Raw genomic sequence first — 13997 nt, 5'->3', positions numbered from 1 at the left:
ACTAGCCAACTGGGCACGGTTAGAAACGGCTCCCTTGGTAACTTACCATCCACAACTTCTCACAGTGGAAACGGAGAAACTACACAGTGACCTGAAGTGAACCGTACCGTGCTGCCTGAGGTGACACGGGGCTTTTAGTGCAGAGGTCAAACACTGGACGACACATGAGCATCCAACACGTGTGAAAGCGACATTCAAACATTTCAGATACTGACTGTAAGTAAAATGCTGTCAGCACTGACCAGCTTCGAGACAAACCAACATCTGGGTGTATCTAACGTTAATGGCGCCATGGTTCTCGGGAAGTTGGGGTAAACACGCCACACTGCACAGGAGACACGTCGGACGAAAAACACACGTAATGCGTATTTTAATAACTCAGTCTTACCGTCTCACTGCGACGGCTTCCTCTTTCTCCTCCATGTTTGAAGTTAACGCTGAGCTGCGCACTGCTGTTTATTGTTTATTTCGCTCTCTACTGACTGGCAAGAAAAACACTGTTGATAGCAAGCCTTCAACTGTGTCAAGTAGACACTTGTAAGGAAGAAAACGCCGTGCTTCCGGTTACACTTCAAAAATAAAAGTCTTATTGAGGTCACATGACTGGCTTCCGGTTAATGGTCAAACGTGTTGCACTTATAGGGATATATCTTTATACAGTCTATGGATATATCATGTCTTTGGGGATATATTAGCAGAAATTAAATATAATACAATAAGTAGGATTTATGTATAGCATAATCACCTGATAATAAGAATTGTTGTATTTTTGTTAGCTTAGAATGAGCCATTGATATCTACATACGGTCCTGTCAATTTGAGTCATGCATCCATATGTGTTGCAGGTTCCACCTGTGCCAAAAGGTCCGCCATCTTGGACAGCTACCTATGGCTACACCACTTGGACAAACCACATATTGTGATCTGAGTTTCGTGTTGCAACCTAAGTTTCGACCATGATCTGAGATTATCCTGTCTATTACACAACTGTTTACTAAAGAAATCAATAACCTGACACAAATGTTGGCGTAAGAATGATTTCATTGATTTAAAAATGATTTTGTCTCCTTTCTGTCTTATCCCAGCCAGGCGCAGCAGATGGCCGCCCACCGTGAGAAGATTTGACACATATGAATACTGACTGGACTTAAATGTGTTTTACCTGAGCTGTCTTGTTTCATCCTCCGTTGTTGACATTAAATTGATGAAACACTGATAATTTAGCTTTTTTTAATACTCAGATCCTGTAGTTGTTTTTATACTGTGTATTTTGGTAAAATGTCAGTGTAGGCAAAGATATTAAATACATTTATATAAAACAGAATTATCTTCTTGCATATTATCTCAACAAGCACAGGCTGACCTCATGGAAGTTTTCATCTGTTTTCAGTGTTCTTATGTATGACATATTTCACAGCATGAGTTATTACAGAAAGTGTTTGGTTCATGTTTAAGTTGTAATTCTTTGGCTCTGAAGGTTATAAAAGTAGTGTGAAAAGATAAAAGTATCAACATTACCCTGCTAGATCACCCTAAATCATACACACTAAAGTTAATATTGCATTTCTTATGTTGCAGCTGGTAAAGGTGCTGCAAATTTCAATTATTCATTCATACATCATTATTTATTAGTTTATTAATATTTTGTATTAAAAGAAATAGATATACATCTCTAAACCCACTGAGAACATTGCACTTTGTGTTCAGGGTGGCAGAAATAAAGCTTAACGCTAAATTGGAAGTCTCTGAGGGATCCTGCATGAGACACCAGCAACATCAAATACCTGCTTGCGATTCAGTTGTGGCTTCTTTTTTTTTTAAAGCTGCCCCTTTAATACTATTAATATCCCTGACAGAAACGTTCCTAAAAAGCCTTTAGGGACCGGTCTTTACTTATCAGGGGTGGGGGTGAGGTAGGGAGCCTGGGATTGTGACTTTGTTTTTTGTTTTATTTTTCTGACAACAAACAACATGCGACAAACATGCAACATGCATGGTGCGTCTGTGGCTGAGTGGTAGAGCAGGCGCCCCATGTACAAGGCTGTTGCCGCAGCGGCCCGGGTTCGACTCCAGCCTGTGGCCCTCTCTCTCCCTTCACGCTCACCTGTCCTATCAATTAAAGGCTCAAAAATGCCCAAAAAAATATCTTAAAAAAAAAGCAACATGCAACAAAACTTATATCGGGGAGACAGGTAGAGCCTTCAGTACAAGAAGAAATGAACATAGGAAAGAGTGTGAAAAGGAAACATCCAGAGCACGGACCTGTGCAAAAAAAGAAAAAGTGGAGCAGGAAAATCTGAAATCAGCCATCTCAGACCACTGCAAAAGGGAGAATCACATCATGAACTGGAAAGAGGCCAAGGTCATTCAAACAAAAGCAACAAGTACCACCGTTGGATTGCAGAGGTGGTGGAAATCCGCAACCCTGCATCCAGAACTGTAAACCGGGATGAGGGAGCATACCAACTATCTCACACCTGGGATGCAGTGTTACAGAAGTGCCGTCTGTAGGACTGCCGGACAGTGAGGGGCCCCACCCCCCATCATCTGGAGGAATGCCATCAGAAGTGTACCTGATGGCAGGGGGCCTCGCCCCCTGTTGCCTAATGGGCTGTTGGATAGCAGGGAACCCTGCCGTCATTCAGGTTCCACCACTCAGGTGGAATGACAACCTGGATAAAACATCTACAGGACACGTCACCACAACATCACGTGACGCCTCTGATGATGATGACAGACGCAGTCGTCGAAACTGTCAAGGTATGACAAAACAACACTTAAGCCTATAATAAGAACCATATCAAGCGAAGTGTAAAAGTAGGTTATATGAATTTGTTTGGATGAGAACTAATATAATGTGTGTTTGTGTGTGTGAGTGGATGGGGTGTGGAAACACTACTTTAAGCTCAGATTTGCTATTTTTTTTAAAAATTTTATTTCTATTTTTTTGAGACAGAAGCTTAAGTGAAACATGACATTTCTGGCTATGATAAATGCTGTAATTTTGGTGATTTTTTTAAAGAATACATGCCCTCCAGGCGCATGGTTCCTTTAAAAATTAGCAGTAAAATAAATACAAAATACAACCATTTAAATTTGTATAACCTCCCCTAAGCCAAATTAGAAACGTATGTTCCACCCCAGTACCTAAAAAATAATTTTACATGCCTCCAATTATTTGCACCAACCCCTTCCCCCCATAAGTAACAAACACTCCCTTATCTGAACATATTTGTCAGTGCTCTGAGTCACACACTAATCTTTTCACAGTTTGAGAAACTCTATTCAGTCTTCCTGAAATATGAGTTGTTTTCATGCCTTTTGCAAAACATTGCACAACTTCACGCTTTTCATCATCAGAAATATCTTTCTTCCTCCTCTCTAAGTATGTTTCCCTTTCCTTAAGATCATCTGACAAAATAATTTACAATCTTGTCTGAGACTGTTACCAGTTATCTGCAAAGATAGGAGAAATAAAACAAGCTAAAAACTTCCATTGAATTAAATGTTCATTTAAGTGAAATCCTACTGATATGTCACGTGCATAATACTTTGGAACAGTATGTGTTGCACTGTCAGTGCTCTCTGGCTCTGACCTTCTACATTTTATACAAGCAGTTTTTGTCTACCAACATTTTCTGTGGTCACAGCCTGTTCATCACTGATATGTTTTTTGTTGTTGTTGTTTTGCTTTGTACCTTACATGCAAAAGTGATCTAATTCTATATTTCAAATGTTTTTTTTTGTAGTTACAAGAGGCACATGAGATGTAGCTTGGCAGTCCACCAACAGATGCTCATCCACCAATACAGAACAGGGATACAACATGGACTGTGCATCACATTGACACTGGTCCACCCTTGAATATGTGAGTTATTACAAATATATAGCAAGATATAGATAAAATGTTAACAGTGCAGTCAAAGCAATGCAGAGAGAGTAAAACTCTGATCATTGATATATATTATATGTGGTTTGGTGCTGTCACCTAGTGGCAGCTGTTTCCAAACTTAAATGATATGATCAAAATTTTACAGACCTTGGGTATTTATATTTAATGGTTCATTTCAATTGCCACCCAAAGTTGCTGTAGGCTTTTAATTTTGCAATAAAAATAGAATATAAAAGCAATCTGTTTTGGCATTGCAACATTACATAAATGTACTTGGATACATTCCACCACTGATGGTCAGTGATGCTGTTTATTAGATATGAACTGATATTGAACTGGTGTAATGTTCTGATGATATATAACAGGACACACACATGACTGATTCAGGTTTAACGTTTTAATAACAGATCTCCATATACAAACTGGATACAGTGACGTCATCTGCTGTTATAACTCCCACCAGAACAGGCATAAAGTGTGTGAAAGCATGTGTGTGTGTGTGTGTGTGTGTGTGGGTCCGTGCTTGTGGTAACTGTATGGTGATCATAGTGAATGCATTTTATACACACACACAAACACACAGAAAGAAATAAGGAAAAAGCTTAAATAAAATGTTTTGTTTCAGCCTGACAGGTCACATAAAATGATCACGACATACATGGAATATTTGTTCCCTTGTTAGTTTTGTACTTTCTGCTCATAGACAGCCTGGGCCCAGACATTTGTATACGTGAGAGGCGAATTATTGGGTGTGGTCGGCTGTGTGGAACTACAGCTGCTCCTGTGATCAGTACTTTTGTTAAGTTTAGTGCTTCTACAGTCAAATTACTGCTATCACCTGCCATTTGTCTGTCATTTCTTCTGTTAGCTTTAGCTTGATGGTGAAACAATAACACAGTGGTTCACCTCTGCTCTATCTGAATCTTCTATTTGTTGTGTTCAAGTAAGAATTTCTTGCGTTGGGAATGAAGTCTCGTATTGTATGATGGCATTCAAAACATCCTTTTACAAACACACACACACACCAAGCCTCATTTATCCAGTTGTATGCTCAGTACTTCCCAAATACATGCATTTTCATTAGTAAACCTTAGTGGAGTCTGGCTTTAAGAAGAGCATACATTTTGCTGAGAAAATGCCAACACAGTCTTATTCCATCTCATATAATACCGCCACTTTGTCAGTGAACCTAAACGTCAAAACATGACATGCATGTTTACAATTTACACCTGCGTTGTAATTTTTCAAAACACACTTCTGTTTTCACAGGAAATGTACAGTTTCTGCTCATACAGTCTTTTTTCAAAATAAACCTACAATGTAGGGAAAACACTTAATTTTTTATGTTTAACAAAAGTCTGTGGTTAAGTCTAGGCAACAAAGTCTGTGGTTAGGTTTTGAAAAAAACATCATGGTGTGGCGTTAAATAAGAAAAGTTTTTCATCATATTGTTAGAACATCATGTGACATACATCACTACTTTAGAATGCTACACATATTAGCACACTACATTGTTATTAAAATAACTTCACCAACTTTTGGTTTCACAGGAGAAAAAAACAGCGGGCTCCAGGGTGAAAGTCCGGAGTTTGTTTGACCTGCCTATCCAATACAGAGTTTCTTGCTCTTTATGCTATGGTGGTTGCCGGCAGCGTTACAAACTGCCAATGGTCATTGCATGTCCCACGCCGCAAAAGGTGCCCTTGTGCGTCATTGTCTGACATGGACATCCACTGACAAAGTGGTGGTATTTGACTGCTTTGGTTTTTGTTTGCTGCATCAACAACTGCTGCTGCCCGGTGTGTATCATACTGCTGCAAATGCTGCTTCAGTGCATCGGTATCTGACGCCAAGATCACTCAAAAAGTGGGGGTATTTGATGAGTTGGGAATGAAAACGGGCTAAAAATGCATGTATTTGGGAAGTACTGAACATATGACTGGATGAATGAGACTTGGATTATACTGCATGAGTTGTGTGAGAGCTTGTAAACAGATGTTTTGACATGGTTTTAAAGTTGTTAAAGTTGGTCCCCAATCAATCAATAAATCAAAATGTTCGCCTTTTTCTGTGGAGGTCTCCAAATTCGATGTAACACAGCATGACCAACTGATTAACAGATGCTCACTTTGTTGAGGAGTATTCCTATAATGCAGGATTTTCCAAAAGAGCAAGAATCATGTAACATTATTTGTCGAGTTAAACATTGTTTTGAGCCCAGTGAGCGATCCTGCCTCTGACCACCTTCATATTAACTTCTGATATTTTCTGATAATCATCTCTGCTTCATTATAAACCAACTTGCTCATCAAACTACAGCCACCTATGATGTCATTATTGTCCTACTACATCCAGACTTATAAAGTGATTTCACTTGAAGCTAAGCAGAGCTGTACACCAGGTCCCTTCTCTACATGATTAACCCACAGTGACATTTGATTGAGCGGCTTAAAAATGTCAAATAGTGATTGGAGGTTTGTGGTGACTCCAATAACACAAAACAAATTACAGTATGTGGGAAAATGTAGATTTCTTTCTATATCTGAAATAATCAGTTTTAAATGTGACATACAAGCATAGAAGTGGTTTATATGGACTGATATCTGCCCATCCGCTTTTATTCTAGCCTTTTAGTTCAGCAGCACAACCATCATTTTTCTGTTTCTGGTGCCTGAGGGAATGTGTACTTGCATATTCAGCTGGTAAAAGAAATGATTGTAAAAATGTTGGTAAAGTATTCTCAATTAGTTGGATCCTGTATTTCATATCAGTCTTCTCTTAAACTATGGAAGTTCACACATCTAAGCCTATCAGATCCCTTCAAACAGCTTGTGCAACATAATTCAAGTGTTTCACATTTTCACCTTATATAAGACTTAACGTTGAGTATATTTTGAGGAAAATCCAGGGCCATGCTCATGTAACATGTTCATCTGCATTAAAAATGTGAAAATACACATATGCATTTAGATGTATTGTAGAGCTAAAGAAGAGGACTGTGATGTTATGAAGGGAAAAACAAAAAAATAGAGGAGGTAAATATGTGAGAGAGAGATAAAGAGGTACAGAGAGATGATAACTCACTTGGAGTTTGGAAGGTTTTGCATGTGGTGTGAATAATAATATACTGACTTTAATGCAGTCAGGCACACATTTGCATTCACAAACAACAAATGTGGGCAAATAAATGCCTGACGGCCTGCGGGTGTGGCCTGAGACATTAATTCAAGATGCATTTACACCTGTATTCCGTCAACTTGTGATCAGAATGTGTCTTACAGGTCCAGTTTGTAACATTTAGGGCGATATATTGACATGGAATATAATATAAGTATGTTTTCTTTAGTGTATAATCACTTGAAAATAAGAATGGCTGTGTTTTTGTTTCCTTAGAATGAGCCGTTTATATCTACACAGGGAGCAGGTCCTTATCTATGGAGTCCACCATGTTGCACCTCCATGTTTCTACAGTAGCCCAAAATGGACAAACCAAGCACTGGCTCTAAATAGGGCCATTTGCATTTTTGCGTTGGTCACCATAGTTCGCAGCTCCTCTGCAGTGAGCTGAACAGTATTGGGAAAACTGATTTTTAACACGAAACTGCTTTATTCAGTGTTTTTACTGGTTTAAATCATCAGGTCGATTTGTTCTAGAGAGAAGGAGACCTTTGCAGATAATTCGGCTCCTGATAAAAACCTCTTGAACATCGGGATCTTAAAGTTTTCAGAGAAATAATGTGAGCACACATTAGCAGGTGCTGGACTAGCAGCCCATCTAGAGACACACTAATTTGTAACATGAAACTGCTTTATTCAGTTTCTATAACAGTTTTAATCACCTGTGGATAATTCAGCTTCCGGTAAAAACTTCCTGAACAATGAAAACCAAAGAAATTCCAACCTGGAGTTCATGCTTGGCAGATGGAAGAAGTTTGTTGAAGTGTGATATTTTAGGGCTGAGCAGATCCAGTGTCTCCATCGTGATGAAGCATTAATTTGGCCTTAAAGCCAAGATTGACCCCAGAGCCCATAAGCTCATTCAAGACACACTCAGCAGCAGACATGCTGTTGCTATGACAACAAAGACGACCAAAACAGTGCGAAGGTGGTTTGTCTGCTGCTACAAGGGCATAACCTTGTGCTTCTGCAGTGCTGGAAGTTGCTCTGCTATTAATAGGATGTATCTTCAGACAGGAAACTCTATAACTGATAAAAATACTGCCGGCCTACTGCATTGTGAGCTTCAAATTGGCACTGGACGATCGTACATGTAAGACAGGAGTCAGAAGTTTTTTATGGTCCAAGATACAAAACAGGCAGATCCTGGGGAACACATCTGTAGACCTTTCCCTCTGGCTGATGGTTTAGAGATGGACAGAAATGGTTTGGGGTGCAGGTGTGTTGATTAGCAAGACATACAGTTAGGTGTCAAGAACTATATCTAACTTCATACCAGTTCCAAATTTACAACGACCAATTACTTCTTATTTAAAGTGCTTTGTGGAAACATACAACACTATCACATATGTACCATGTTTACAATATGAGTGTGACAAAAGTTAGAATAGGTTGAGTTAATTTAAAATCATTCCTACAGGAGGAAGTCTGTAGCCTGGTTCCAGAATATAAAGTGCCACAGAGATGATGTTTTTCTGTAAGCCAATGCGGAAGTTAGTGTTGCCGTGGTTTCCTCCTCAAAAAGCCAAAGGGATTTCTCTATTGGCGTTTGGAGATTAATCCAAAAAATAAGCTAAATAATTAGATAAATGCTAATATCAGCATGCTAACATGCTCATCATGACGATTCTAACATGCTGATGTTTAATGTTTACATCATCTTAGTTTAGCATGTTAGCATGCAAACATTTGCTAAGTAAAGCTGAGACGATATACAGTGATGGACGGTATGACAGCTCCCCAAAAGTGAAGCTAAAACAGCGCCCCCAGGAAATGTGCCAGGCTTTGAAGACATTTTTCATAGTGTTCTAACATTGGAATTACATCTGTCACATGATGTCACTGGGCCCAAAAGAGTGACTTGTTTCACTATCAGGATTTAATCCATTAGGTCTGATAACATTTGGAAAGCCTTGAAGAGCCAAAAGATTAAATCATTCTATCCCAATTCAAGTTGGTGGATTGCCTAACCTGAAGTAGCCTGCTCGGCCAGTGGAAGTCTCTGGTGCACCTGTTCTATGAGCCACACAGTGCAGAGGCAGTGCCAATTATCTATGTAATATTATATGCGGCAGTTGAACCATTTTTGTTTCAGGCTCTCTCTATACATCCACGGCCAAAACATTCCGATCGCCCTCTGGTGACAGGCTGCAGTACAGGTTATAAACCCCGCCCCCTCCATGTTGGCTGATGGAACATGGGCCAAACTAAAAGATCAAAGTACATGTAAAATAATTTGTTTTTGTCATTTTAGGTAGTTCTTATCACACTGATGTTTGTTTTTCTTTTGGTTTGGTTTTAATTAGATTTTGACGCAATAAAAAGGGGGTGTGACGTCATCGCTGACACCCGTGTGTGCCAGCTGGTGCGCTTGCGTTTAATGGCACTGCTTGCAATTGATTGGATAAGTGCATGGGTGGGAACACAGTGCCACAGAGATAGCTACTGCGCAGACTCTGGCTCCAAATGATGTCATCAGTGCAAGATGGCAACGGCCATATCCGTACATATGTAATATAAATGTCTCATCTTAAGGTAACGAAAACATGATGATTCTTATTTTCAGGTGATTATACACTAAAGAAAACATACTGATTATATTATATTCCATTTCTGTCAATATATCCCCCTAAATCCCACACACTGGACCTTCAACTTCTGCATGGCCAGAGGGAAAAATATTTTGCGTTCTTTATTTTACCTTCTATCTCAAAATACCTTGCAGCAGGTTTATGGCAGGCAGCCCAAAAAAATTTGCCAAAGAAGACAGGTGCTTTTGCTTCTGACATATTTTGATTTCTTTTCTTATACTAAAAATTATGTCAAGAATCTGAACAAAGATTCAATAAGCACTGGAATCAAAACTGCAAAGAAGAAAAATCCAAACTTGACACAGAAGATGTACATCTTTTAAATCCCCTGTACCAAAACTATCCAGTGAATCGCTGTGGGTTATGTTTCTGCACAGATCAGACAAGACAACAACACCCACTGTGTCACTTGTGGCAGCTCAGGATGGACTGTGGATTTATTGTATGTGCAAATTCTTGCAAGAGGCAATTCAGGTGCAACAGGAATGAAGATACAGTAAATATGATGCTACACCATAAGGGGATTGCGTGTGTGTGTGTGTGTGTGTGTGTGTGTGTGTCATCGTTCGGAATGTGCAAGAGTGTATGTTTGTTCGTTAAGATGCTGTTTATCCGCACATGATGTTCAGGAGCATTAGTACTGTTCAGAGCTATGAAGTGGGACAGTCAGCTGACATGTACAGCTAGCAGCCTCTCTGTGCTCGACTCGGGTCAGTCTCTCTCTCTCTAAATTGCCACACTGGACCCAAAATGCTTCCGCCAGCTCGCTTTCAGAGACAAACTGGAGAAACTCTATCACACGAAATAAAAACACATTGACATCTTCAAGTTCCCTAAAACAGCAGACATTCATTTTTTAACTGTGGTTGCTATGTACAATAGAAGGATCTTCATATATTAATATTCTTCATCTTTCCTCTTTTTTTCTTCCTTGCTGTCAAGTCATTATTTCCATACATGTTTGTCCTTTTTGTATTTATAGAGTATTTTCAATATTTACATTATAAATTACTACACAGTCTTGTGATAAAATAAATAACTTAAATACAATGGCCGTGGCATTTGCAGTGTCTTTTGCATGAAGGGGAAACTGGAGGGATCGGGTGGAGGACAAATGAAGCCTGCTGCTCACTCCTTGTTGCTTCGGGGCTGCAGATGGGAAGGATAAACGTTCTCTGTTTGTGTGATGCAGTCTTTCTGCAGAGAATCACGGAAGGGCGTGGTGATGGCAGAGGGCCGGAGCACTGGGAATAAACTTCCACAGTGGCACGAGATGGGAAACTCTTCCTGAAGTATGTTGTAGCTCTGTCCTACTGCAGACCACCATAATAACATCAGGAATCAGACATTTCAGATGTGAAGGATTAAGTGCTGCCATGTGAATCTAAAGTTACTTCATGTTTCAAAATACTGACAGGTGAAACTAACCATAGTGTGAGTTAAACTGACTTGGTTGAAGTGGCTGACTGCTAACAACAACCTACATTTTCCTCTGAGTTTTAGAACTCCAATTCCAAAAAAGATTGGAAACTGTGTAAATAAAAACAGAATGCAATTATCTGCAAATCCCTTTTGGCATACAGTCAGGGGAAGTATTCAACACATAATTTTTTTTTTCATTTGACATATTCTAAATCCATCTATTCTATTAAAGCATGCCTGCATCGCAAACACAAAAGAGCCATGACGAGTGTGACAAGAAACACCACAGCGTCTGCATCTTGTTTGACACATAATATATGGCAATAACAATCATTTACTATTTCTGCTCGGAGGGCAAGGAGCTCCTGGACCTCATTGTTTTCCCAATTTGCAGACATTTTCAGCCAATGTTAGACTTCGAGTTAGTTGCTAACTACTATCAGCTGCTTTTTAAATCTCCCGGCGATGGGTCTCACACATAACAGGTCGTCAAAACATCACACCTGTCACGTCAATGATCCCGTCCTGCCAGCTCTCTCTTTTACACAGACCCTATTTTAGTGCTGTTACTACTTCACTCCTGGCTTAAAGGTGAGACAAATCTGTCCCCCATTCTGCAGTCATCCCTTTAAAAATGACTGGCAAGGTGGCGTAACAGCGTATATTTCCTGCCTTGAACAGGCAGTGCAAAAGGAGCTTTTGTTTGCAATGCCAGCTTCAAGATGCTCCCTGTATAAAAACACTTTTCTCTCAGTGTTCAGATGGGATCTTGACCCATTCTTTCAACAGACAGTTTTTAAATCTTCAAGATTGTGGTGGTGAATCTTGAGGAAAAAACTTCACTGTCAAAACCTCAACAATCAGTGTCCTCAGTCCCCAAACACTTAATGAGTGCTGTCAAAAGAAAAGGAGATGTAATACAGTGCTAAACATGCTCCTGTCCCAACTTTTTTTGACACATGTTGCAGGCATCAAATTCAGAACAAGTGTATATTTACAAAAATCAGTAAAGTTTGAATCAGTTTGAACATTAAACAACTTGTCTTTGTACTGTATTTAATTGAATAAAGGTCGAAAAGGATTTGCAGGTCATTACATCCTGTTTTTATTTCCGTTGTATACATAGTCCCTACTTTTTGGGAATTGGGGTTGTCTATTTAATCAGGATGCCATTTATGTCTATTTAGTTGCTTAGAAAAAACACTTCATCTTTGTACTTGATGTGTAGATAATAGTACTGAATTGTAGTAGAATCTGTGGATCTAAATTTTAACAGGAAAAAAAAAACAACGCTAAAATAATTACTACTGTTGCCTTTGTGGGGCAGATAACAATCAAAGTTTTAACTACATTATATGGCCAAAGGTATGTGGACACAACATTACACCTATATGTGATTATTGAACATGTTCTTCCAAAATCTTGAGCATTAATCTGCTGCTATGATAAGCTTCTACTCCTCTAAGGCGGCTTCCCACCAGATTTTTAAAACCTATAATCCCAAATGTCTAAAATATACTGTTGTCTTAAATATAACTGTATGCTGTAGGGCTGTACAATCTGAGGAAAATGTCTGTCAACACTGTTGAATATTGTAATATCACTTGCAATAAATGGGCAGATATTTAAGTGGACTCAGTCCTTGACTCAGACTTGCACAGTTGCTGTGCTTGTGCCACATCATCTCTCTTGTATCAAAATTACTGCCAGATGGCTGACGTGCTATTGTTTTTAGGCACCAGTTTCTCTCAAAAATTCACTTTCCTCTTTCAATCATGCATAGCAATACGGCAGCACTAGTCTTATAAACTTCTCTTGCATGCGTGCAGATTCTGACCAATCAGAGTTAACAGCATGGTGCGTATCAGACAAAATAGACCCTACACCCTATGTAATTTACTCCCTCTAAAATTTCGCAGGCTATTTCGGGGATCACAACAGCTTTTCTATTAAATTGTGATGTTTTTATGTGCTTTTATAAAAAAAAATTCTGAAATCACAGGGGCAAGTTAAAATTGCATAAATAGTTGCGATACTGACAGCCAACTGCTGTCTATCAGCTGTTACTGAAGGCCCGTCTCCTTGAACCTCTCTCCTCCTGATCTCTCTGACTGGTTAGCACAAGCTAACACATCAGCAGCAGCTAACGTCCAACACCGAGCCATTAAACGGTCCAAACAAACTCACACCAACACCAAAACAGCTCGACTCGTTTGGGTGATGTTAGCTGTGTCACTGTGTGAGTGTGACTCTGTCCCAGATATGAAAGAGAAAGAAAGAGAACGGGGCTGAATTTGCTGTAGTTGTTGCAGCGCAACATCACAACATCCTGGAGGGACTGGTAATTCGTTATGCTGCGACTATATTCCAATTGACATCGCTATGGTAATGAAAAAACGACCAAAGGGGCTTCACCCAAACAATAAAAACCCCGACTTAAGGGGTGTGCACATACTTTTGGCCATGTCGTGCTAGCTACCAGAACCTAGTCTAAGCAGAGCTAATGGCTAACTAGCTGATAGATAGCTAGCTAGCATCTTTGCTACATTCAAGCTTTTGTAGTTGTTCCCACAACTGCCAGCTAGCTTCTGAAGTCTATAAATCTGATGAAGTAAAGTTAGTTTGATGATTCAGGAAGTGTTTCCCACCAAACTGGCCGCCCTGAGAGTGAAATCAGAAGGGAGCAGGGTTTGGGTGGTGGTGGTGGTGGGTACAGAGGGTTATACTGATGGTATAATACTGCAGTGGTAGGTAGGGTGCGGTCTCTGGTTGTTGGCCCCTAATTTGAAATGATGAGTGGATGAGTGCAAAGCTTCTCCCCCAGCTATACCACCGTGCCGCTCGGAGAGTTCCCGTTCTGTGCTGTCAAGTTCTGAACAGAGAGACAAAACATAAAGGAAAGTTAGACACTAGAG

The 13997-nt window shown here is 39.7% G+C and overlaps 2 protein-coding genes and 1 long non-coding RNA gene across 9 annotated transcripts in view; 1 reads left to right on the top strand and 2 right to left on the bottom strand.

Moving 5' to 3' along the window:
• hif1al (hypoxia inducible factor 1 subunit alpha, like) overlaps positions 1-852 on the bottom strand; it is a 27596-nt gene extending 26744 nt beyond the window's left edge. For all 5 annotated transcript variants that reach the window (XM_050060930.1, XM_050060952.1, XM_050060979.1 and 2 more), the window contains exon 1: positions 389-852. In XM_050060930.1, coding sequence (XP_049916887.1) covers positions 389-423 — 35 coding nt within the window. In that variant the 5' untranslated portion in view covers positions 424-852. The remainder of the gene's footprint in view (positions 1-388) is intronic.
• Positions 1-13997, top strand: part of LOC126400465 (uncharacterized) — a 17609-nt gene that overhangs the window by 2172 nt on the left and 1440 nt on the right. The window contains exons 1-3 of one of the 3 annotated variants that reach the window (XR_007570979.1): positions 180-311; positions 846-2760; positions 3750-3868. This is a non-coding gene — a long non-coding RNA (uncharacterized LOC126400465). Of the gene's footprint in view, positions 1-179; positions 359-845; positions 2761-3749; positions 3869-13997 lie in introns of those variants that run through there. The other 2 variants (XR_007570978.1, XR_007570977.1) reach the window with 2 other exon arrangements.
• zmp:0000000529 (WD repeat-containing protein 20) overlaps positions 4018-13997 on the bottom strand; it is a 19583-nt gene continuing 9603 nt past the window's right edge. The window contains exon 4 of the mRNA XM_050060914.1: positions 4018-13954. Within this exon, the coding sequence (XP_049916871.1) occupies positions 13907-13954 (48 nt within the window). The 3' untranslated portion in view covers positions 4018-13906. The remainder of the gene's footprint in view (positions 13955-13997) is intronic.

This window comes from Epinephelus moara, chromosome 2 (assembly GCF_006386435.1).
Source record: "Epinephelus moara isolate mb chromosome 2, YSFRI_EMoa_1.0, whole genome shotgun sequence".
Lineage (NCBI taxonomy): Eukaryota > Metazoa > Chordata > Actinopteri > Perciformes > Serranidae > Epinephelus > Epinephelus moara.
Note: the sequence above shows the minus strand (reverse complement) of the source record. Positions and strands in the feature narration are given on the sequence as shown.